The sequence below is a fragment of the Prinia subflava genome, chromosome 34 (genome assembly GCF_021018805.1).
Source record: "Prinia subflava isolate CZ2003 ecotype Zambia chromosome 34, Cam_Psub_1.2, whole genome shotgun sequence".
Taxonomy (NCBI): Eukaryota; Metazoa; Chordata; class Aves; order Passeriformes; family Cisticolidae; genus Prinia; species Prinia subflava.
In genome coordinates, this window is record NC_086280.1 from 245,654 (window position 1) to 268,530 (window position 22,877).

Below are 22,877 nucleotides of genomic sequence, written 5' to 3' on the forward strand. Positions count from 1 at the left end.
ATAGGGGCACGGGGGGCAGAGGGGCAGCCCCCGCCCCCGGGAGCGCCGGGGGTTCGTGTCCCCTCCAGCCCAACCCCGCACGGGCGCCAGGGAGACGCTGACACACACTGGGGTGTCCCAGAGCTTTATTGGGGGACAGAGGGGGCGCCCCTGGGAGCGCCCCGGGAACAGGGCATGGGGGACATGGGGACATGATGGGGAGGCTGGGTGCTCCCAGGGGGTCCCGAGGTGTCCCAGGGGGTCCCGAGGCGTCCCAGGGGGTCCCAAGAGGTCCCACGTGGCTCCTGGTTCTCCGGGGGGCGTCCCAAGTGATCCTCGTGGTCCCAGGGGTTCCAGGAGGTCCTGGGGGGTCCCAGGTGATTCTGGGGAGTCCTGGGGGGTCCTGGGGGGTCCCGGGAGCCTCAGTCGGAGCTGCTGGAGGAGGAGGAGGACGACGACGAAGAGCGCTGGGGAGACACAGCAGAGCCATGAGCCCCCGAGGGGGGCTGGGGGTGGCCCCCTGTGTCCGTCCCCAGGTCGCCCCCACCTTGTGCCTCTTCTGGGCCTTCTTCATCCTCTTCTTCATCTTCTTTGCCGCCTTCTTGTCCAGCGCGGGGGGGAAGGAGGGGAGCACCCCAGGGTGGGGGAGCACCCCCGGGTAGGGCGGCTGCGGCATGGGGGGTCCTAAGGGGGGCCCCGAGGGGGCCAGGGGAGGCCCCGGGGGCTGCAGGGGGGGCCCAGCGGGGTACGGGGGCTGCCCAGGCCCCCCCGGCGGGTTGGGGGGCGCCGCAGGGGGGGGGTACACGGGGTTGGAGGGTGGGAGCTGTGGGGGGTACGTGGGGTTCGGGGGGTACACGGGGTTCGGGGGGGGCGGCTGCCCTGGGAGGGGAAGAAAAGAGGAGATTGAGGGGAGGGGTCGGACCCCAGGGGGGTTCACGGCAGCCCCCCCAGTTTGGAGCGTCCCCCTGTACCTGCACCAGGGTTCCACATGGTGGGAGACTCCGGGACCTGGGGGGGCACAGCGGGTGAGCGGGGACCCCCCGACCCCCCACTGCTGAGGGGACCCCGCTGGCACCCAGGGAAACTGAGTCACGGAAGCCTTGGGGGGTCCCACCCGGGACTGGATCGGGGCGGGCGGGGGGGGCGGCTATGGGGGGTTTGGGGGTGCAGGGGGGGTTGGGGTCCACAGGGGGTGCGCAGGGGGATTTTGGGGTGCAGAAGCGGCTGCAGGCGGAGTTTGGGATTCCAGGGGGGATTTGGGGGTGCGCAGGGGCTGCAGGGGTATTCTGAGGATGCGCGGGGGGGTTTTGGGGTGCGGGGGGGTCCTGGGGCTCCGCTCCCACCTTCGCTCCGGCCGCGGCCCCTCCCGGCAGGAAGCGGGGCGGGGGGCGGGGCTTGGCGTGGGCCCCTCCCTGGGGGCGGGGTCTGGGCCTGGCCCCTCCCGCCCTGTTCCCGGTCCCTCCCTGCCCGCCCCGTGCCTCAGTTTCCCCGCAGTTCCCCGGTGGATTCCCCGTCCCTCCCTGCCCGCCCCGTGCCTCAGTTTCCCCGCACGCACCTGGCGGGGGGCGGCCCCCGAGCCGGGGTCCCCCGGGGCCGGTGCGGGCCCCGCGGCCAAGCGCTGGAGCCGCTGCAGCGCCCGCTCTGCCGAGAGCCGCGCCTCGGGGTCCGGGTCCCAGCAATCCTCCAGCAGCTCCGGCAGAGCCCCCCCGGGCTGTGGGACCCCCCCCCCCCAGCTCAGCGGGGACCCCCGTGTGGGGGTAACACCCAGGGATGACACCCCCGAAAGGGGACATCCCCCCAGACCCACAGCGTCATTGCTGGGCAGTGGGGAGGAGACCCTGGGCAGCGACCCCCCCCAAACGCCCCTGACACCCAGGCAGGGACACTCCTCGGATTTCCTGAGTCACCCCACACCCCTCTGAGACCCTCTGGGGACCCTCGGGGTGACACCCCAAAACAGAGGCAGCACGAACACCCCCGGGCACCTGGGCAGAGACCCCCCCCGGGACCCCCGCAGCTCACCCCTGCCCGCGCCCACCCCCAGCACCCGCGGCCCCCTGGCCAGGGGCTCCCCGGGGTCTGACCTGGGGGGCGCAGTGCCAGGCCGGGGGGATGAGCGGCCGCCGCCTCTCGTCCGCAGCCAAGCGCCGGAGCTGAGCCCCGGTGGGGCTGGAGCCCAGCTCGGCCTCGTACGCCAGCCGGAATGGCGGCACCGGGGCTCCTGCGGGGCGGCCGGGGGTCAGCGGGGCCGGGGGGCTGCGGGTGGCGCAGGGGGACCCCCGGGGGCTCACCGGGGCTCAGGGCCTGGCAGCGGGACAGGATCTCCCAGAGCAGCAGGGCCAGCGCGTAGACGTCGGCCTGGCGCAGTGCCCGGCCCCAGGCCCGCAGGTCCAGGCTCTCGTCCAGGATCTCGGGTGCCAGGTACCGCTGGGTGCCCGCCTGCACCCGATGGGGCCCTGAGCTCGGGGACACAGGGCCACCGGGACCACCAGGGCCACCGGGACCACCAGGGCCCCCGCATCAGGGACGGGCTGGTGGGGGTGTGGGGCTCAGCTGCCACCCACAGCCCACACTGCCGGTGACATCTCGGGTGCCACCCCCAACCCAGGGCTGTCACCTCCCCTTCCTCTGCCTTTGCCATCCCCACCCCACTCGGTCCCACCCTGTCACCTTCCGGATGGTCACGGCGTGCCGGGCACCGGTGCCGTCCTGGGCGCGCGGGGGCAGCGCCAGCGCCAGCCCGAAGTCACCGATGGCGCAGGTGCCGTCCTCCCGCACCAGCACGTTCTGGCTGCTCAGGTCCCGGTGCACCACGCTGGGCTTGTACAGCCCTGGGGGCGCCGGGGGTCACAGGGGGACAGGGCAGGGGGAGGCTGGGGCAGAGCCCGGGCGGGGGGACAGGGCAGGGGACATCCCGAGGGTGCCACCCTCACCGTCACGCCACAGCTCCTGGTGCAGGAAGGCCAAGCCGCGGGCCAGGGACAGCGCCAGGCGCACGCTGCCCGCCCAGGTCCCCACGTGCTGCCCCAGGAAGTGGCGCAGGGAGCCCTGAGGACACGCGGGGGACACGGGTGGGGACTTGGGGCACCCCCCAGTGTCTCCCACACATCTCCCCCCACCAGCCCCCCATCCCTGGCCCTGTGCTCCCCGACTGTCCCACTCACCCCCTGAGCCCCCAAGACCCTTTGGACACCCCTGAGCCCCCCAAGCCCCCATTACCCCCGAGCCCCCCGAGCCCCTGTAACCCCAAACCCCCCGAGCCCCCCAACTCCTGTTACCGCCCTGCTTCACCCCGAGCCCCCCTGAGCCCCCAAGGTGACCCACGGCCGGGTAGAGCTGCAGGACCAGGAGCCCCCCTCGGGCGCGGGGTCCGGCCGCCCTGGTGTCCAGCAGCCTGGCCACGTTCTCGTGCTCCATCAGCGGCAGCGCGTGCACGGCGCGTTCGGCCGCGAACCTCCGGCCGGCCCCGGCCGCGAACGCCTTGATGGCCACGGGCCGCTGGCGCAGCGTCCCCCGCCACACCGCCGAGAAGCGCCCCGACTGCAGCACCTGGCCCATGGGGACAGATGGGGGACACAGCTGGCACCAATTGTCCCCAAGCCCCCGGCACCCACAGCGACGCTCATATTCAGGCACATTTGGGGTGTCCCTTAGCGCTGTTGTGCCATCCCCGGACCGGTGCCACCTCTGTCATGACTGTCCTCACATCCTCTCCCCACATGGGTACCTCCTCCCAGCCCCACCTCCTTACCTGCCCTCCCACTTGGGTGCCCCTGTTGGGTGTCCCTCACCTCATGGATGTCCCTTGTCCCGTGACTTTCCTCCCCCTGTGGATGTCCCTTGCCCCATGGGTGCCCCCCCCGTGGGTGTCCCTTGCCCCATGGGTGTCACCCCCGTGGGTGTCCCCCCGTGGGCGCCCCCCGCCCCACGGGTGCCCCGCACCTGCAGGAAGTGCAGCGCAGGCAGGTCCGGGTTGGGGGGCTCCGGGGGGACCCCGATTCTCCGCCCCCCCCGCGGTGGCTGCCCCGTGCGGGCCCTTGTCCGGTGCAGTCCTGCATGGGGGACACCAGGGACAGCCCCAAACGGGGACCCCCCCACAGGAATCCCCTCAAATGAGGGACACGGGACTTGGGGACACCAGGGACCACCAGCCCCCCCGACCACACAAGGGACATGGGGAATGTGGCATCCCGGGATCTCCAGGACACCAGGGACACCCCACCCCAGGGACGCGGGGATGCAACACTTGGGGACCCCACACCTCCACCCCGGGAGGCTCTGGGAACACCAGAGATGTGGGATTTAGGGACCCCGAGGACATTGGGTACGGGGGAGCTGTGCCCGGGGGTCCCCCCGCCCCTGCAGTGTCCCTGTCCCTACCGAGGATGCCCAGACAGGTGAAGAGGATGAGGAGGAGGGGGCTGGCACCCCACAGCCACAGGGTCCCTGCAGACCACCCCTGGCCAGGCACTGGGGACAGAGATTGTGGTGACACGGAGCTCCCCTGACTCCGGGGTGGTGGGGGGGACACTTTAGGGGATCCTCTGGCTTCCCCAGAACCCCGTGAGTCCCGGGTCCCCTCATGGACTCCCCCATTCTCCTCTGGGTCCCACCCTCCCCGCTCGGGGGTCCATCCCCCTGTGGGTCCCCGAAGGTCCCAGGACCCCCCCGTGGGTCCCCTCCGTGTTTCCATCCTCGAGTGTCCCCCAGAACCCCCGGGGCCCCCGTACCTGGGCCCTGGCGGGGTTCCCCCAGCCCCACGGCCGCGCTTGTCGCCGCCGCTGTCCCGGTGGCGTTGCCGTTGCAGAGGTGGCCGTGGCACAGGCACAGGAGCACGGAGCTGCCGGGGTGTCCCGCGGGGCTGGGGGAGCAGGTGGCCGAGGGACAGGCGTCCCCCCGGCCCCCCCAGCAGCCTGGAACAGCGGCACGGTCACCGCCGGTGCTGGGGGACAGGGAGGGGGCAGGGGCCAGGTGGGACCCCCCCGTGCGGGTCCCCCCCGCAGCTGCTCCTCCCCAGCGCCGCTGCAGCCGCTGCTCAAGGCCAAGGCCAAGGCCAAGCGCAGCCGCCGGGAAGGGACCAGAACCCCCTCAATTCCCCCGCGGCCAGGACGAGCCTCCTCTCCCTGCCCCCGGACAGGATCAGACCCCTTCTGCCTCCCCAAGACTCCCAGAGCAGGACCAAACCTCTCCATCCTGCCCCAAAATCCCCCCAGGGCAGCACCAAACCTCTCCACCCTGCCCCAAAATCCCCCCAGGGCAGCACCAAACCTCTCCATCCTGCCCCAAAATCTCTCTGGGAAGGGGCAGGACCAAACCTCTCCATCCTGCCCCAAAATCTGCCCAGGGCACAAACAAACCTCTCCACCCTGCCCCAAAATCCCCCTGGGAAGGGGCAGCACCAAACCCCTCCATCCTCCACCATCCCCTTGTGCCCCTCCAGCTCTCCCCGGGGCAGGCTCACACCGCAGCCCCCCTTTCTCCTCCCCAAACCCCCGCGGTCCCGGGGCTCTCACCCTGCACCAGAGCGTGGCTGCGGTTCCAGATGCCGACGCAGCATTGCCCGGGGGGGCAGCGCACGGCGCCGGCCGCCGCCGCCCCCGCGCCCCCCAGCGCGCCCCGCACGCTCGGGTGCTTGTAGGAGACGCAGGTCAGGTTCTGGGGGCCTGCCAGGGGACACACGTGCACCTGGGGTGGCTTTGACCCCCCCAAAAAAGCCCCCCTAACCCCGGCTGTGCCCCTCCAGCACCCACCTGGGCGCCCCATGGGAGCCTCTGCGGGGCCGGTGGGGAGCGGAGACGAGCAGGAGGAGGAGGAGAAGGAGAAGAAGGAGAAGGAGGAGGAGGAGGAGGAGGAAGGTGCTGCCCACGCATCAGGGAGGAGAGAGCAGAGTGTTTGGGGGAGCAGCCAGGCCTGGCCCTCCGCCCTGCGTCACCCAAATGGAGCTCAGTGTCCCCAGTCCCCTCCTGGGCCACTCGAGGACCGACTGCATCCTCCAAACCCCCAAGTCGAGCCCGTGAGCCCCCAAATCGAGCTCAGGGTCCCCTGTCCCCACCGGGACTGACTGCACCCCTGCCACCCTCCCAAAAACCGGCCGTGCCCCCCAAAGGGATCCCCTGCAGACTTCCAGACAACGCCAGCGACTCGTGTTTATTACAAAAAGAACTCGTCGTTCCCCATTTACAAAGGAGCCCCCCAAAACTAACAGTTTCATCTAAGTCTTTTTGTACAAAAAAATAGCACTTTGGGACCCCCCAAAAAAATCATCCACCACCTCCCCCCCAAAAAAAAAAAAGCCTTTAAGGGGGAGGTTTATGACAGCCACCGGATTTGTAAAAACCAATCCCCCCTCCCCTTCCCCAAATTAAAACAGAACAGAGACGGGACGAGATCAAACAGGGAGAGAATTATTGCCAGTTTGGGGGGGCTGTACCCCCCCAGGACCCCCCTGCTGCATAGAGAACCGGCCCCAGCCCCCCCAGAATGAAGGGGTGACAGTGGATTAAAGCTGGGAGATGGGGGCAGCCTCGGGGACAGCCCCCAGAACTCATCGTGTGGGGTGTGGGGGGCGGGAGGGGAGCAGGGGGGGCTCATCCCCAGCCTGTCACCCCCTTGTCAAGGCACGTTTGTGTTTTGTGTCCCGGGAATGGCTGGGGGTGGATTTGGGGGCTGCTGGGGGGGTTTGGGGTGGGTGGGGGGTGCCAGGAGCAGGGTGGGGACCCTGGTGCCAACAGAGCCAAAATGGGGGTGGTGGGATAAAGCTGCCCCCCCCGCATTGGGAGCAGCACTGGTGGTGTGAACCCCCAACGTGCTCTGATTTCACCCTAAAATAATGCTCTGATTTCCCTCAAAATGCTCTGATCCCCCCGAGAAAACTGCAGGGGAGCAGCTCAGGCTCTGAGCAGAGCCCCCCCGGGGGTCCCTGGGGTCCCCCTCCCTCCCGGCTGCGTTTCCATAGGAAAGCCAAACTCCCTCGGGGACAATCCACGGGGAAGGGACACCGGGGACATCCCAACACCGGATCCGGGATCGGGTTTGGCACTTGATCCCCGCTGGGGACGGAGTTGGGCTCAAGGGGGGTTTGGGGTGGGGGCAAAATCATCACATTGACCATTAAATTAAGAAACCTCCTGGTTTTTGTCCCAATCCTTTGGGTTTTGGGCTGGGGGGATTGGGGGGAGCTCATAGTGCTTCACAGGGTTATTAAAATACAAATGCTTAAAGTTTCCTATATAAAAATATACAAATGCAAAAATAGATATCGAGAGAGAGAGCCGGGGTGGGGGCTGGGGGAGCCGGGCCCTGCGCCCCCTCCCCAGGGAGCTTCTGCTGCCTTTCCTTTTTTTGTGTGTGTGTGTTTTTTTACAAAAAAAACCCAAATCAGAACAAGATTCCCGCTGGCTCCCGGAGCTCCCGAGTGTGGAACAGCCTGGGGATGGAGGCAGGGCAGCCGCTCCAGCTCCTCTCGAGGCTTTCCCGAGGGAGTCCAGCACCTCCCCAGTGCCTGCCCCGTGCTCCTGGCTCTGCTGGAGCTTCTCCCGGGAAAAGGGGGAGCAGGGAAAGGCGAGGGGGATGTCCAGAGTGGGAAGCCCTGGGTGCTGGGGTGGGGAAAAACACCCGATTTACCTGTGGGAATGGCCCAGGGCAGGTGGGATTCGTGGCTCCTGGGGGGCCTCCCCTTTGTACCCCGCCCTGGAGGGAGAGGGGGTCATGCCCCGACCCCAAAATGGGAGCAGGGAAGATCTTGGCCAGCTCCATCCCCTCCCTGAGCTCAGCTCCTCCTCGGATCCACAGCCCGGGGTCATTCCCAGGGCCCCCACCGTGCTCAGACCCTGCTGGGCTCATCCCAAAGCTGCTGCCGGGGAATGATCCCCGATTCCCCTTTTGGGGGACCCACACCCTGCACCCCACAGCCCCGATCTGGGATGGAACCCGGCCAGGGCGGCCGGGAAGTGTCTGGGGCAGGAAGAGGAGGGTGTGGGAGGAAGAACGGAAAGGACCGAGCCCTCCCACGGCGGGAAGAGCAGGATCCTGGAAAACCCTGTTTGGGTTTTTTTTTTTCTCCAAGCTGTCCCTATTTCTAACACCCTTTCTTTTTTTTTCAGGAGCCACCTCCAGCGGTGCCACAACAGAACCCTCAAGTGTCCCTCGTGTCCCTGCGGTGCTTCCCCTCGCTCCAGACCGGCTGAGCTCCGCAGATTCTCCTTTTCCCGATTATTACTATTATTATTAATTCCAACGCTGGCTGTAATTAAAAAAAAAATCAACTTTTCCCCCCTGAGGAAGCTCCAGTTGTCCCCCCCAGGGCTGCGTCCCAGCCCCTCTGTCCACGACCTTCCCATGGAGCAGCTCCACTCCCACAGGAGAGGGAGCCTTGCCAAGAAAACGGCTGGAAAAAAAACAAGATCCAAGAAAAAAATTAAAAAAACACCTGCCAAGGCAGGGGAGGGCAGTGGGAGTCCAAGGGTGAAAAATCCAGCGGGATCTCCCCCCGAGAATGCCAAAGGAATTACAGAATCACCTCAAAGCAAAGCATCCGACAGCCCGGGGAGGATTTTTGGGGATTCTGATGGGAATTGGGATCCGGGAGGGGAAGGGGAGCTCGGGCATTGCCTGACGTGCCCCAGAGGGGCCGATCTGCTCCAGGATAAGGCATCAAAGGGACCACGCCATGGTCGCAGCAACATCTCTCCTCTCTCAAACGAACACATATTTTTATATATATAATAATAATATAGAATCTTTTCTCTTTTTTTTTTTTTGCATTTTTTCTTTTTTTTTTTTTTTTGCATTTGTTTTTTTTTTTTTGGGTTTTTTTTTTCTGTTGTTTTGTTGGTATTTCCGTCATTGGGGTGGGAGGGGGGTTTGGGGTGTTTTTTGTTTTTTTATGCTAAAAGGACCAAGGCGTGCTGACGCCGAGGAGCCTCGGGAGGGTGGGGAGGGCAGCACAGGAGAGGAAAAAAGGATAAAAAAGGGGACAAAAAAAAAAAAAAAAAAAAAAAGAAAAAAAAGAGGGGAAAAAAAAAAATCAAGCCAAAATTAAAAAATATATATATATAGCTCTGGCCTTGGAGAGGAGCGGTGCCGGGCCGGGTTAGTGCTGCAGGTTGGTGGCTCCGTGGGCACGTGGGCTCAGAAGCCGTTGCCGCTGATGTTGATGGACTGCAGGTCGGCCACCTGCATGACGTTGATGCCGCTGCTGGCCAGGCGGGCGATGCCCTCGGGGCAGATGGCCTCCATGGCCACCATGTTGGTGGCGATCAGCGCCGAGGGCGTGGCGCCGCCGTTGCCTTCGGCCGAGGCCGCCGTGTCCATGGGGACGGCCGAGACGTTCATGGCCACGTTGGTGGCCCCTCCCTTCTTGTTCTGGTGGGTCTTGATGTGCTTGGAGAGGTGATCGCTGCGCATGAAGCGCTTGGGGCACTCCGGGCAGGCGAATTTCTTCTCTCCTGGAGGAAAGGGAGAGGGAGGTGAGGGATGGGGGGAACGGGGTGGGAGATTGGGGGAAAAGGTTGGGATTTGGGAAGAGGTTCCTGCCCTCGAGAGGGGTCAGGCCCTGCAGTGAAAACCTCGAGATGGCAGAATTTTGGGAAAAGTTGGGATCTTGGGAAGGGTTCCTCCCCCTGAGAATGCTCAGGCTCTGAGCTCCAGGCCAACGCTCCAGGACACCACAATTTCAGGCTTGGGGACCCCTGAGGCCGCCCTGTGCAGCACCACGAGTCAGAGCGGACCTCCCAACAAATTCCCAGGACTTTCCAACAAATTCCCAGCACTTCCCAACAAATTCCCAGCACTTCCCAGTGAATTCCCAGGATCTCCCAGGAGATTCCCAGCATTTCCCAATTAATTCCCAGGGTTTCCCACCGGATTCCCAGGGTTTCCCAATGAATTCCCAGGATCTCCCAGCAGATTCTCAGCGGATTCCCAGGATCTCCCAGGAAAATTCCCAAGGTTTCCCAGCAGATTCCCAGGGTTTCCCAGCGGATTCCCAGGGTTTCCTAGTGAATTCTCAGGATCTCCCAGGAAATTCCCAGGATTTCCCAGCGAATTCCCAGGATCTCCCAGGAAATTCCCAGGATTTCCCCGCAGATTCCCAGGGTTTCCCAGTGGATTCCCAGCGGATTCCCAGAATTTCCCAGCAGATTCCCAGGTTTTCCAGGCAGATTCCCAGGGTTTCCCAGTGGATTCCCAGGGTTTCCCAGTGGATTTCCAGGATCTCCCAGGAAATTCCCAGGATCTCCCAGGAAATTCCCAGAATTTCCCAGTGGATTCCCAGGGTTTCCCAGTGGATTCCCAGGGTTTCCCAGTGGATTTCCAGGATCTCCCAGGAAATTCCCAGGATCTCCCAGGAAATTCCCAGGATCTCCCAGTGGATTCCCAGAATTTCCCAGTGGATTCCCAGGGTCTCCAGGTGGATTCCCAGGCTCTGCAGGCCCCGCCGTACCCGTGTGCGTGCGCTTGTGCCGCTGCAGCTCGTCGGAGCGGGTGAAGCGCTTCCCGCACAGCACCCAGGTGCAGATGAAGGGCCTCTCCCCCGTGTGCCACCGCAGGTGCGCCCGCAGGTGCGAGGTCTTCCCGTACACCTTCCCGCAGCCCGGCACGTGGCAGATGTGCTGCTTTTTCTTCCCTGGATCCCCAGAGCTCCTGCGAGGAGGGAAGGGTTAAATCCAAGGAGTCTCTTCGTGCAGGTGACACAGCCTGGGGGGGTGGATCTGCTGGACTGGGCTCGGTCAGACCCCTGGGATTGGTGGGTTTGGGGTTTGGTTCAGCCAGGCCGAGAGCCAGGTCCTGCCCTCCGGTCACAACAGCCCCATGGGACACTGCAGGCACGGGGAACTGGGGCTGGAAAGGTGGGAAAGGACCTGGGGGTGCCCAGGTGGCACTTGGGGACAGGGGTGGCCTTGCCTGAGCTGGGGGAACAGCTGGGCCTCATGATCTGAAGGACCCTTTCCAACCCAAACAATTCCATACAATGAGGCACTTTGGGGGTGCCAGGGCGCTCCAGAGCCGTGGGCAGCAGCCTCACCTGCCCTCTCCTTCCTTGCAGTAGGGACAGGTGCAGGCTTCCCTCCGTGTTTTCCGGCCCTGCTGGGGCTGGGGGTCGGGGCTGGTCTCCCCCTCCTCCACGGTCGCACTCTCATCCCCCAGCCCGTCTCCGCTGCCGCTGTGCAGCCCCAGCTGGGCCCCGTGCTCACCTGCAAGAGAACACGGGGGCTTAGGGCAGGCTCCTTACCTGCAAAGGAGCCTCTCCTCTGCTGGATGGGCTCCAGCTCCACTCTCTTCCCTTGGCTTTCCTGACATTCCCCAGCCTGGGGCTCTCCCTGGCCTCCCCCGCACCCGGAGCTCCCACATTTCCCCCATTTTTGTACAGGTCCTTAATTTATTTCCAGGGGAGAGGGAAGAGCTGCATCTCTCCCCAAAAATAGCCCCTGTCAACTACTGCAGCTATCCCAGCAAAATCCCAGCAGAATTCCAGCCCGAGTTGCAGCAGGGTAAATAAAGCAGGCTGGAAGAGCATCTTCCATCCCACTCCCACCCCTGGGATATTTCCCCTCCTGGCTCCACAGTGTCCCTGTGGCAGAGCTGGAGCAGTGATCCCGTTTCAGCTGCAATTAGCAGATGCCAAAGGATCTCCTGGCAGAGCAGCAGCAGAGCCACTTCTGGAGGCGCTGCCGCATCCTTGGCTGGCCCTGGGCTGAGATTCCAGCCCCAAATCCACCCTTTTCCACACCAATTTCTTCACCTGAAGGTTGTGCTGCCACCTGAATGACAGGTTTGAGACAAATTCACCTTTTCCCCTGCGATTTCCTCACGAGGAATTTGATTTCTGTAACCTCAGTGTGGCAGGTTGGAGACAAAGCACACCTGGGGTTTTATCTCATTCCAGGGATGCTCTCCCAAGGCTGGGAGATGAAGCTCCTGGCTCCAAAAACCCATCTGGGGCTTTTCCTGGTGCTGTTTCCAGCAGCTCCAGTGAGGATGAGGTGACAGGAAGGTCAGTGGGGGTGTCCAGGGGCTGCTGCTCACTCACTGCATCTCCTTCGCCCGGTATTTTGGCAGCTTCCCTTTCCAAAGGTGGCATTCCCAAACCCACAACCCTCCTGGGAAGCCCAGCACCTCAGCCAAGCAGGGAAATTGCCTTTACAATCCTGGTTTTCCACGTAGGAGCTCTGAGGCAGGAGCCAGGGAGGGCTGGAGAAGGATAAATTTCAAATCCCCTGTGAGGTGCAGGCTGGGCGCTCCCGGAGGAGCCAGGAGGGAGTTTCACAACCCAGAGATGGCGCTGGGAATGAGGAGGAATTCCTGGCAGAAACAACTTCCCCAGTCCCCGGCGGTGCCTGGGCAAAGCTCCAGGGAGCAGCCAGGCCCACGCTCAGCAGGGACAGGAGCCACCACAACGGGCCCCCGGGGCTCAGGGAAGGACAAAAGCTGCCAGGAAAGTGAAGAAATCTTCCCTAAAATCCAAGCTAAAGCTTCCCAGCACAGCCTGAGGCTGTTTGCCCAGGTCCTATCACCTGGGAGAAGAGGCAGGAGCAGACTGGGAGGTTTGGTGGCCCTGAATCCACAGGGATCCAGACTCCCTGGGAATGCCAAGGACACCCAGAGCATGACCCTGTCACACTGGGGGACAGGGCAGGAGAAGCCACGAGGCCACCAGGAGCTGTCACCAGGGGCTGTCACCCGGCCTCATAAACCCCAGATATCCCGAGGGTCCCTTGGTCCAGCCTGGCACCGACCCCTGGGAGCACAGGAACGCTGCCCCAGCCAGGCCTGGAGGAGGAAATTGTCCCCTCCAAAGGTGACACCATTTGAAGCCTGGCCCCCGGTGCCACATTCCCGAGCTCCTTGCAAAGCTGAGGAGTTCCCCAGTCCCTCCCTGCCGCTCCCCTGACGTGTCTGCACTCACAGCCCTGCACGGGGGGAGCCTGGGAGGGGTTTTTAAGCTTCCTAAGCCAGCGCTGACAGCTTTGTGCTCCAGCCATGGATTAGAGATTTCCCCGGATGGGAAGAGCTGCTGGGGAAAAAAATAAAAAAGCCAGGAGAAAACACAACTCTCCCCCCAAAAAACCCCAAACCAGGAGAAAATATGAGTTCTCTCCCCAAAAGTACACCAGGGAGGGGGAGAATCCAGCCAGGATGCCTTGGAATTGCTTCAACCCTCCAAGAGGCAGAAGCCTACGTGGTGTTTTCCAGGCTTTTGGTGCAGGGGGAACAAACTCAAATCCTCCTGCTGGAGATCTGTGGCTGCCTCTCAGTGAGGTATAAATCCAGGGCAAAGGATCCTGGACCTGCAGGGATCATCCCACCCCAAGCAGGAGCTCTGAAATCTCTGGGATACGACAGGTTCAGGGGACAAGTGGGCAGAGAGGATAATTCACGTTTATTATCCCCACTAACACACATCTCTGCTAAGACTAAAGCTTCCCTGGAGGCTCCACACTCAGGTCAGCAAAGCCCTGGAAAAATATATTATTAATAGAGCAAGAAAAGATTTAATCCTTGGAAAAAGGCTGGGGAGAATAAGGGATTTTGGGAATGCAGGAGAGGGGAGCTGCCCCTGGCCCTGCTCTACCAGCGACCTCGGAGACCCCCCAGGAATGGAGCAGTTTCTGGTGTCCCACTAAAAACCCCCAAGCCCTGGAATCTTGGCTTGGGAATCCTCTGCAGACAAGGTGTTCCTTGTGCAGGAAAAAGCTGGGGTTTGTTTGCTTTATTTAGCAAACTACCAGGAGGTGAGAAATGCCTGGCGGGGAGGAGAGAGGAGCTCTCACACCCACCCTGGCCGAGCTCAGGCAGGGGAACAGACCCCGTGTTCATTTTTAGGAGAAGAGCTGGAAATAAAACCCAAAACCAACAAACTGGGGTTGATTGTGCAAACTCTGCACCTCTGGCAGCCGTGCCTGGGCAGAGGCAGCAGAGGGCGAGGGGGGAGAGCTGGCACCAGGCACGACGTGGCCTCCAGGCACGAGGAAGTTTTCAGGTGAAAAGGAAGAAAAGCAAAACCTGGGGACACGCAGCCCCAACCTCTCAGGGTGTGTTCCTGAAAATACCTCCAAAATCCACATTTGCTAGCTGACAATTGGAGTTCTCCCCATTTCCTGCCTGGTTTTTGGGGTTGCTGCCCTGCCCAGAACAAACCCCAGTTGCTCCAGACACACCAAAGAGTTGCACAAAGGGACACAGTGGCTTTGGAGCGACGTCCCCTTGGTTTTTTCCCTATCTGATTCCCTCCCTGGTTTGCAAAATGAGTTAATCTCCACCAGGAGCTCATCCATGTAAATGAGCCAAGCTCTGGCTCAGCAATTCCTTGGAGATAGGGGCAGTGGAGAGGGAACCAGAGGATGGGGCAGGCTGGAAGTCTGCAGCCCAGTGAGTAATTTGGCTTAAATTTGGACTCTGATGACTCCAGAAGCCACTCCTTGGGCAGCTCCTGTAATTGCTGGAGGTTTCTGTGCGTCAGGATGAGCGACACTTCCTTTGGAGAGGGGATAAATCGGGATGGAACCAATGGAATGAGTGAGGTGGGCTGTAAAAAGGGACAGAGCTGAGGCAGGCAATCACCTCATCCATCCCCTTTGCCAGATCCCTGAATCCCCCAGGATTTGCCAAATGCCTCTGTCATGCTGCAGACTGACAGACAGAGCCCCTCTGCCCTTTCAATTCCTGTCTGAATCGTCACAAAACCGGGACAGCCTCTGGTCCTGCCTTGCCTTTGCTGAGGTGAAAGCACCCAGAGCACCTCACCCTGCAGCACAGGCAGGTCCCTGACACATCCAGAAATCCCTGCAAGAGGGCTGTGGAGGGAGGAAAATGTCTGGATGAGACAGGGAAGGACAATTCCCACAGAGGGCAGGCATCTCCCACCTCACCCAAACCCCTGTGTGCCTCTTGCTCACTGCAGTAAAGGGTGGATGCTTTCCCAGGACACAAAACCCAAGTTTTTAACCCCAAGGAGGAAATGATGCCTGTATCAGTCCCAGGATCTAACCCAGGCGTCCTGGGATGGGGTTGGAGGGGATGAGGAGCCGTCTGGAGGCTGCCAGCCCTGCTAAGGTGGGAGCTGGCGCTCTGGAAAGGAGCCGCAGGGAAACTCCCCCAAACCCGGGAGCCAGGACGTGTCTCCAGTGTGGGGTGATAAGGACAGGGCTCCAGCAGGGCTGAGGCTGGCCCAGATAAAAGGGAGAGGCAGATCAGGGCCTGGCAGACGGCTCTGGAGCCGGGACCTCTCCCGGTAGGAGTCACGGGGTGGGTGCTGCGCACCCGACCCGTCCGACCGGCACGGCTGCCAACCCTTCCCAGCCCCGCCGAGCCTGGCCCGGAGCAGCAGCAGGGAGAGGAAAAGGAGGAGGAGGAGCAGGGCTGCTCCACGGAGTCCAGGACACACAGGGTGTCCCCCACAGGGACTTTGTGTGGGGCACAACCTCACCCAGACAAAGCTGCGACAACACCGGCTCTGCCGGGATCGCTCCCCGTCCTCCCAGCCAAACCCTGGGGTCTCTGGGGATTCGTGTCAGTCCCCAGGGAACGACAGGAACAGAGGTCAGCCAAGGAATCCAGAGGGGATGTAAAGTCCAGCCTGGCCGGGATTTAGAGCAGGAAGTTTCACAATATGCTGTTTTGTGCCGTGATGTCACGGGTGAGGCGAGGGCTGCGCGTCACGGGCGGATCCTGCCGGGGCTCGGTTCCCGTTCTGCCCTCCCCGCCACACTCGATGCCATGTGGGTGCCTCATCCAGGCCCTGCTACAAAGCTGCCCTTAAAAACCAGCAAACAGAACACAATCAGGGCTTTGTGCCACTGGCCCAACGCTGGGAAGGGCCCTGGAAGGCTGAAGTGGGAGCAGGGAGCCCAGAGGGGTTTGCTGAACACACTGCCAAGGGTTCCTGCACCCACCAGGGGATTTCCCTTCCAGGACAGTCCTGATGTCCCTCTGCTCAATTCCTCCACATCCTCCATCCAAGGAGCTGGAAGAGAACTTGTGCTGCCCAGAAAATCCCACCCAACAGCTCCATCCAGCCCTGGAATAAAACATCCCCAAACGAGGGACATCCCCTGAGTGCCCCCAAAACAAGGGGGGTTAATTCCAGTGCTGAGCTCTCTGGTGATCACCCATTTATCCAGAACATTCCTCAGCCAGGTAGGGCTGGAACAGGGATGTGGGGACAGCAGGGCTCTGCCAGGGACAGGGACATGGGGACAGAGTCACTCTAAGGACACCAAGCTCAGAACAGTCCTTCTTCCTCCTCCTCCCTGTGGCAAAAGAGGAAGAGAAACCTCGATGTCACAAAATCCCCGCCACCACACAGGATGTCCCCTCCCTGGGGTGGCACTGAGGTGGCTCTCAGACCCCACTGGGTCCCACCTCGCAGGTCCCTGGTGCCCGCCCGTGTGGGCAGTGCTGCCAGCAGCCCCAGCAGGGTTTTGGGGTGCTGCCAGCTGAGGAAATCCCCCCTCCCTGGCTCTGGGGGTGCCCTCCCAGGGGCAGAGCTGGCAGCAGGACCTGTCTGCCCACATGCCACCCCTGCTGGTCACAGACCTGCCTCTGCTCCGTCCCAGCCTGGCCAGGGAGGAGAGAAAAACAGCCTTCGAGCCACCCTGTCAACACAGACACCGAGTCAGACCTGCACAGAGCTGGGCTCTGCATCACACCCAGGAGCAAAAGAATCTGAGTTTTAAAGATCTTTTCAGGTGTCGTTTTTGCCCCGAAAGATTTTTCCCCTGCCAAAAACTAGGAGAAAACCTCATTGGCAACAGACCCGAGGGTGTGGGAGCCACAGTCCCCCGTCCATGAGGTTCAGGAGGGGACACAGAGCCCCCAGAAGGCCAAGCTGAGCTCTGGAAGGGGCAGAACACGCAGTGCTGCCAGCCGAGGTGGCAGCTGGGGCCACCACACCCCTGGCTGGGCGCCTCCTCCTTCCTGCAGCCCGGAACATGCAGCAGGATCCAAGGAAAACCAGCTCCAGTCCCCTCCCCAGCAAGGGTTCATTTTCCATCTGACTCCCCCCGGAAGCAGAGGAGCTTTTCCTGCTCCAAAAATCCCTCCCAGTTCCTTGCCTGAAGCAGAAAGTTCCAGCACACGTGGAGGCTTGGAAAACACTCGGGGGTTTGGGAAAGGTTGGGAACCCCTCCCTCCAATTCCCATTGGAGAGCTCAGATTTGGGGGGATGCAGGTCTGGGGTGGTTCAGCACCCCCTGGAGAGGGGTAGTGGTGGCTGGGGTGGACAAAGGGACACTGCCACGTCAGAGGGACACGGTTGGAGAAAACCTTCTCCAGCCTGGAGTCAAATCCTGCCACTGGATCGGTGCCAGGATGCTCTGCCCTGGCCACAGCTCTCCCCATTTCACCCCAGGAGCCTCCCGGACCATCCCAGGGAGCTGGGGCTCCCCAGAAAACTGCCTGGAACCCTGCTCTGGCTTTTCATTTCAAATGTTCCTGTGCCACAGCACCAGCGGCATGTCCTCGGGGCTGGGGACAGAGGCAGGAGGGCCCACTGCTGCCACTGCTGCCACTGCTGCCACTGCTGGCGGGGAATTCTTCACCGTGGATCAAGGGCTGAGAGCTGCTGAGCTAAAAAAAAGGAGAGGAGGAGGAGGAGAAAGAGGAGGAGGAGAGGAAAGAGGAGGAGGAGGAGAAAGAGGAGGAGGAGGAGAAAGAGGAGGAGGCAGCGGCCGCCTCGCAGCCTGAGTGCGTTGGATGGGTGGTCTCTAGAACGTTCCTCCCTGTTCCACCTCTGAGGGCAGAGCCAGGCACGAACACAGGAACTGGGGCTCGCCCATGCCTTCCTCCAGCGCCTTCAAAACAAGGAACAAGCCCGGGAATGAGCCCCGGGCTGGGCTGGAGCCGCCCCAGGCATGGCGGTGGCACAGAGGGGACCCTGCACACCCCGCGGGTCACACAGGCCATGCCTGTTCCCCCCTGGGTGCCAGCCCCGGCTCCTGGGAGCCCCCGCGGGTCCCTGCGCTCGGGGAAATCCAAGGCTCAGGCTAATCCCGAGGCCAGAGTGACCCGTGGCTTGCCTGCGAGCCAAGCTGCTGTAGCAACAGCCCAAAATAATGCTGCAAAACAAGGCCCGGGGAGCAGCCGCCGCCTCTCGCGAGAGGGGAGCACGGGCTGGATTGAGCAACATTTTCTGCTGCCTCTCAACTGTGACTAAATCCAGCAACAGCCCCTTTTAGCCACAGCCAGAACACACACACAAAAACAAAACAAAAAAAATCAGAAAACAAAAACCCAAGGAAAACAGTGGAAAGCAAGTGGAGAGCGTTCCCAGAACTGATCCCTCCCGCGGCGGAAGCTGAGCAGGCTCCAGCTCGGCTCCCACATTCCCGTATCCGCTTTTCCCAGGCTGTGGGAGACGGTGGGATGGATCCCTGGGATCTGAGCAGGGTGCCCGTGCCCACGGGACCGTCTGGGCCACGCTGAGGTCACGCTGTCCCGCGCCAGCACCCAGACACTTAATGAGCCCTTTCTTCCGCCCCTGTGAGGAAACTCCCCACGGCTCCGTGACTGTGTTTGTTTTCATGGGGTTTTTGGTTACTCCCTGTGTTTTATGGCCATGACTCTTTACAGACTCAGCCAAGCAGCTGAGCTGGACTCGGGTCCTCACCCCAGCCCTGACCTGGGACTACTGGGTGGCCACCAGGGCAGGACAGTGGCACAAAACCAAGTCCCCTGCTTCTTATCCACATTTCCCCCACGGCCATCTCCTCCCTTTCTTTTCAAGGCCTAGGCTTACCCAGAAGACCTTTTAGTGTCTTCTGGCGATCAACACACTCCGTCCCAGGGCTAGCACAAGCCCCACCCCACCTGCCAACACCATTTGACACCGACCACGCCCAGCCCAGCCGCGGCCCGGCCGCGCAGGGTCCCGCGTTCCTCCTTCCCGAGCCTGGCTGCCCAAGGGGACCCGAGCACTCACCGGGGGTGTTGGCGATGGCCAGGGGCAGCCCCTGCAGCTGGTGCACCTGGATCCCGGACGCTCCCAAGGCACTGAGGTTAATAGTCTGGAGGCCCGGCACGGAGGAGAGCTGGGCGGCGTTGACGGTGACGGTGCCGCTGGGCAGGGAGGCGATGGGGGTCAGCGTGGTGCTGGTGCTGCCCGTCTGGCCCAGCGACACTCCCTGCATGGGGGCCAGCGTGATTGTCTGTGCCTGGGGGTTCTGCACCTGCAGGTTCTGCAGCTGGATGGTCTGCCAGCTCACCTGCCCGTTGGGACCCACCGTGGGCGTGCGGATGATGATGGGGCCAGAGTTGGGCACGGCTTGGAGCTGCAGGTTCTGCAAGGTGTCTTGGGAGATGGCCTGAGTGGCAAAGGTCTGGCCAGACAGCGGGGTGGTCTGGAGGGCTTGGATTGTCTGCCCTCCTTGGACCAGCTGTGGCTGGATCAGGATCTGCTGCTGCTGCTGCTGCTGCTGTGACTGCTGACTCTGATCGCCCTCCTTCTGCTGCCCCGGCTGCAGAGCCACCCCAGACACCGGGCTCTGCAGAGAGTCCGAGCTGGGGACACTGCTGGCCCTCTGGGGGGTCTGCGCCTGCACGTTGGTGCCCACTGTGGCGCTGGTGGAGAAATTCATGACGCCCACGTTACTGGTGGTGGTGGTGGTGGAGTAGCTGTTGGCGTTGGTGAAGAAGGCGCCCGAGCTGGCCTGGGACGTGGCTGTGCTGCCCGAGCTGCTGGCAGCCCCCGAGGTGGCCGGCTGGGAGCCGCTGTCCGGCGAGCCCGCGGTGCTCAGGGTGCCCGTCTGGGATGTGGGGGCCAGGCTGGCGGCCACGCTGTTGACCGGCAGCAGGGTGATGTTGCCGTTCAGGGCCACGGGCACGTTGGCCACGTACTGGGTCTGGCCGGAGAGGCTGTTGTTGGCCAGCCCCACGCCCTGGATGGGCACGGCCTGCTGCAGCAGGTTGGGCATGGCGATGAGGTTGCTGCCGCCCGCGCGGCTCGTGATGATCTGCTGGTTGGAGCCGGGGATGATCTGCAGCTGCCCCGAGGCATCCTGCTGCACGTTCACCTGTGCCGGGGTGGTGGCAAACTGCAGCTGCTGCCCGTCGATGGTCTGGAACTGGGGGATCACCTGGTACTGGATGTTGGGGATGACGCCCGGCAGGCCCGTGAGCACCTGCTGGTTCTGCAGGCCGGACGCCGAGGTGACCACGTAGGGCCCGGTGCTGACCGGGCGGCTCTTGGAGGCGTCGCCGCCGTTGCTGCCGTTGCTGCCCGGCTCCTTGGAGCCCGTGGGGGTGCTGGAGCCCGCCGAGATGATCTGCCAGCCGTTGGCCGACTGGGTGAGCTGGGCGGCGGCTGCATTCAGGTCCAGCTCGCCACTCCCACCCTGCTGGCCCTGGGAGCTGTTGGAGTTCTCATTGGGAGACTCGATGCGGCTGCAGGTGGCTGCCAGCAGGGCCAGCGGGGACGGCTGTGACTCCTGGGGATGAGAGGAGGAGTTACTGGGGTGGAAGGCGGCCCGAGGGGAAGGCCCAGAGTGAAAAAAAAAAAAAAAACAACGGGGAAACAACAACAACAAAAAAACTTAAAAAGAAAAAACAGGGAGGAGCATACTCGGAAAAGATAAACACTTCTTCCTGAACAAATCCACCCACAGCCGGAAAAATACAACTGCCAGGCACCGGGCTGTCAGGCCAGAACAGCCTGAACCTACAGGGAAAAGCCTTTTGGGAGGCAGCCTGCCTAGGAAAGCCAAGAGAAGAGAGGGCTCCTCCACCCCAACGGCGAGCAATCCCCGAGACACACCAAACCCCAAGGAAGAAGGGTCATGCCTGGGCTCCCCAAGCTGGAGAAGGGCCAGCGGGGGCCGTGGTGTCACTGGGGGCAGGGGAGCTGTGAGTTTCCAAGGAGAGCCGAGGAGGAGGGGAAGCCACGGGCGCTGCTTGGCAGTGCTCACCCTCCTCTTCCTGCCCGCGCTGAAACGCTTGCCTGGGCCCAGCAAACAGCTCGTCCTGGCCCTGGACTTTGCCACGAGTTCCCCGGAGCCAGCAGGGCCGGGCCGGGGCCGATCCTCCCCCCACTCACCTGGGCCTCCCCACCGCCGGCGCTGCTCGTGCTGCTGGTGTCGCCTTCGCCCTTGTCGGGCTTCACAGCCGACATCTCCTCGGTGCTCTCTTGGTCTGCGCAGGAGGGAAGCGACAGCCCCGGTCAGGGACATTTTGGGGCAGGGCAGCGGCACGAGGCTCGGGAGGGCCAGGCAGGGCCCCGAGGGGACACGGAGGGCTGGCTCCGGGGGGACCATGCGCTCCCGGAGCAGCCGGGAAGGGGCTGCGAAGAGCAGGGCGCTGCCAAAGGGGAGCTGGCAGCGGGACAGGGGGGGAGGACCCGGCCCTGCTCCAGGGCCCAGCTCCTCCCCACCCGCTCGGGACACTCCCTGGCCCCCGTCGAGGTCCTCCCCGGGCCTCCCCCTCGGCTTGCCCGCGGGCAGGGGCACACACACCTCCCGCCCCCGCCCCGCGGATCCACCCCGGGATTCCCCCGCGCGGGTCCGGCCCACCCGCGGGATCCCCTGCCCGGGGCTGCCCCACCCGCGACCCCCACAGCGCGGGGGTCCCCGCTCCCACCAAATCCTTCCTCTCCCAGCGCTCAGGAGCCTCCTCATCGTCCGCCGGCCAGCGGGGCTGCGCCCCCCGCTCCTGCCCTCACCCCCAGCACCCCTCACCGGGGTCTCGCTGGGGAGGGGACGCTGAAGAGCGCCCAGCCCCCCCCGGCCGCTCACACCTTCCCACGGCCCCCCCGCCCTCGGCTCCCGCATCCGCCCCCGCAGGGCGCCTTGCCCAGGAATGGGGGAAAGCCCCCCGGTCCCTGCGCTCGCAGCCGCCCACCCCCGCGGCCTCCCCCGCCATCTCGGCGCCCGATCCCCCGGGATCTCGCCCCCGCCCCCCCCGCCCCCAGCCCCGATTCCCGGGGCCTCCCCATCACTCCCCGCCGCCCCCTCCTCCGCTCCAGCCCTGCCCGGCGCGGCCGCCGGTCCCTCCCCCGAGGCCTTCCCCCCTCCCCCGGGTCCCTCCCCCGGCAGGTCCCCCCGGCGCGGCGCGGCGAGGCCCGGCCCGGCGGGGCCCGGCCCGGCGGGGCGGGGCCGCCTCTGGCCCCTCCGAGCGGGCGGGCGCCGCCGCCTCTGCGTGTGCCCGGGGCCCCGCGCGGCGCTCGGCCCCGGCCCCGTCCTTACCGCTCATGGTGCCGGGGCCGGGCCGGGCGCGCGGGGCGGGGCGGGGGCGCGGACGGGCGAGCGGCCGAACCCGCCGGTGCCGCCGAGGGGCTGCCGAGGGAGGGGCCGCGCGCCGCGGCCGCAGCCCCGCGCCCCGCCCCCGCCGCCCCCGCAGCCAATGAGCGCCGCGAGGGGCGCCGAGCGACGGGCTGAGAGACCAATGGGAAGCGAGGGCGGTGCGGCGCGGGGGGAGAGAAGGGCGGGCGGGCTCCGCCCTCGCCGCCCCGCCCCGTGGGGGAGGGGGAGCGCGGCGGGGCGGTGGCCAATGGGGGCGCAGGGGGGAGAGGGCGGGCGGTGGCACAGCCAATCAGCGCCCGCGCGGGCTCGCAGGGAGACCCCGTATGGGCGCGGCCGCGGCGGCGCGGGCCGCGGCGTGATGAGCGTGCCCGACAGCCAATGGGACGCGGGAGGCGGGGAGTGGCGGTAACTGGCAGTGCGCAGCACCAACCGGCTGCTCGGGTCGCGCCGAGGGGCGGGAGAGCCGCGCATATTGACGTGAGCACCGACTAATCCCAGCGCGGAGGCGGCAGCCGCGGTGCGGCTCGAACTCAATCAGCGCGCCGGTCGGTCTCAAACGGGCCAATGGGCGCCGCGGGGAGGCGGGGCCAGCGGCCGGTCTGCGCCCTTGGGGGGACGACGCGGCGAATGGCGGGGCCGGCGCCATTTTGGGTCGGGTTCCCTCAGACCCGT

At 64.0% G+C, this 22,877-nt stretch overlaps 2 protein-coding genes across 6 annotated transcripts; both read right to left on the reverse strand.

The window, feature by feature from the left end:
* Positions 1-269: 269 nt before the first annotated feature.
* AMHR2 (anti-Mullerian hormone receptor type 2) lies at positions 270-6,585 on the reverse strand. Of its 4 annotated transcripts, none has more exons than XM_063420996.1 (12): positions 5,493-5,959; positions 4,710-4,892; positions 4,360-4,449; positions 3,922-4,031; positions 3,304-3,528; positions 2,913-3,027; positions 2,650-2,810; positions 2,064-2,200; positions 1,535-1,690; positions 951-987; positions 527-646; positions 270-446 (listed from the first exon to the last, which is right to left on the reverse strand). In XM_063420996.1, exons 1-12 carry the CDS (start codon positions 5,740-5,742, stop codon positions 402-404), a joined length of 1,629 nt encoding a protein of 542 aa, XP_063277066.1. In that variant the 5' UTR covers positions 5,743-5,959; the 3' UTR covers positions 270-401. The 4 variants fall into 4 exon arrangements, with proteins under 4 accessions (XP_063277066.1, XP_063277069.1, XP_063277068.1 ...); XM_063420998.1 differs by lacking the exons at positions 270-446; positions 527-646 and adding an exon at positions 2,271-2,418 and having other exon boundaries at positions 878-987; positions 5,493-5,642; positions 5,730-5,959; XM_063420999.1 differs by lacking the exon at positions 527-646 and having other exon boundaries at positions 5,493-6,001.
* A 656-nt stretch (positions 6,586-7,241) lies between these two features.
* Positions 7,242-22,265, reverse strand: SP1 (Sp1 transcription factor). 2 transcript variants are annotated; one of them, XM_063420994.1, is made up of 6 exons: positions 22,149-22,265; positions 21,005-21,099; positions 18,896-20,399; positions 11,003-11,171; positions 10,421-10,620; positions 7,242-9,425 (listed from the first exon to the last, which is right to left on the reverse strand). In XM_063420994.1, the coding sequence occupies exons 1-6, from the start codon at positions 22,153-22,155 to the stop codon at positions 9,109-9,111; spliced, it is 2,292 nt and encodes a 763-aa protein (XP_063277064.1). In that variant the 5' UTR covers positions 22,156-22,265; the 3' UTR covers positions 7,242-9,108. The 2 variants fall into 2 exon arrangements, with proteins under 2 accessions (XP_063277064.1, XP_063277065.1); XM_063420995.1 differs by lacking the exon at positions 22,149-22,265 and adding an exon at positions 21,544-21,704.
* Positions 22,266-22,877: the final 612 nt, after the last annotated feature.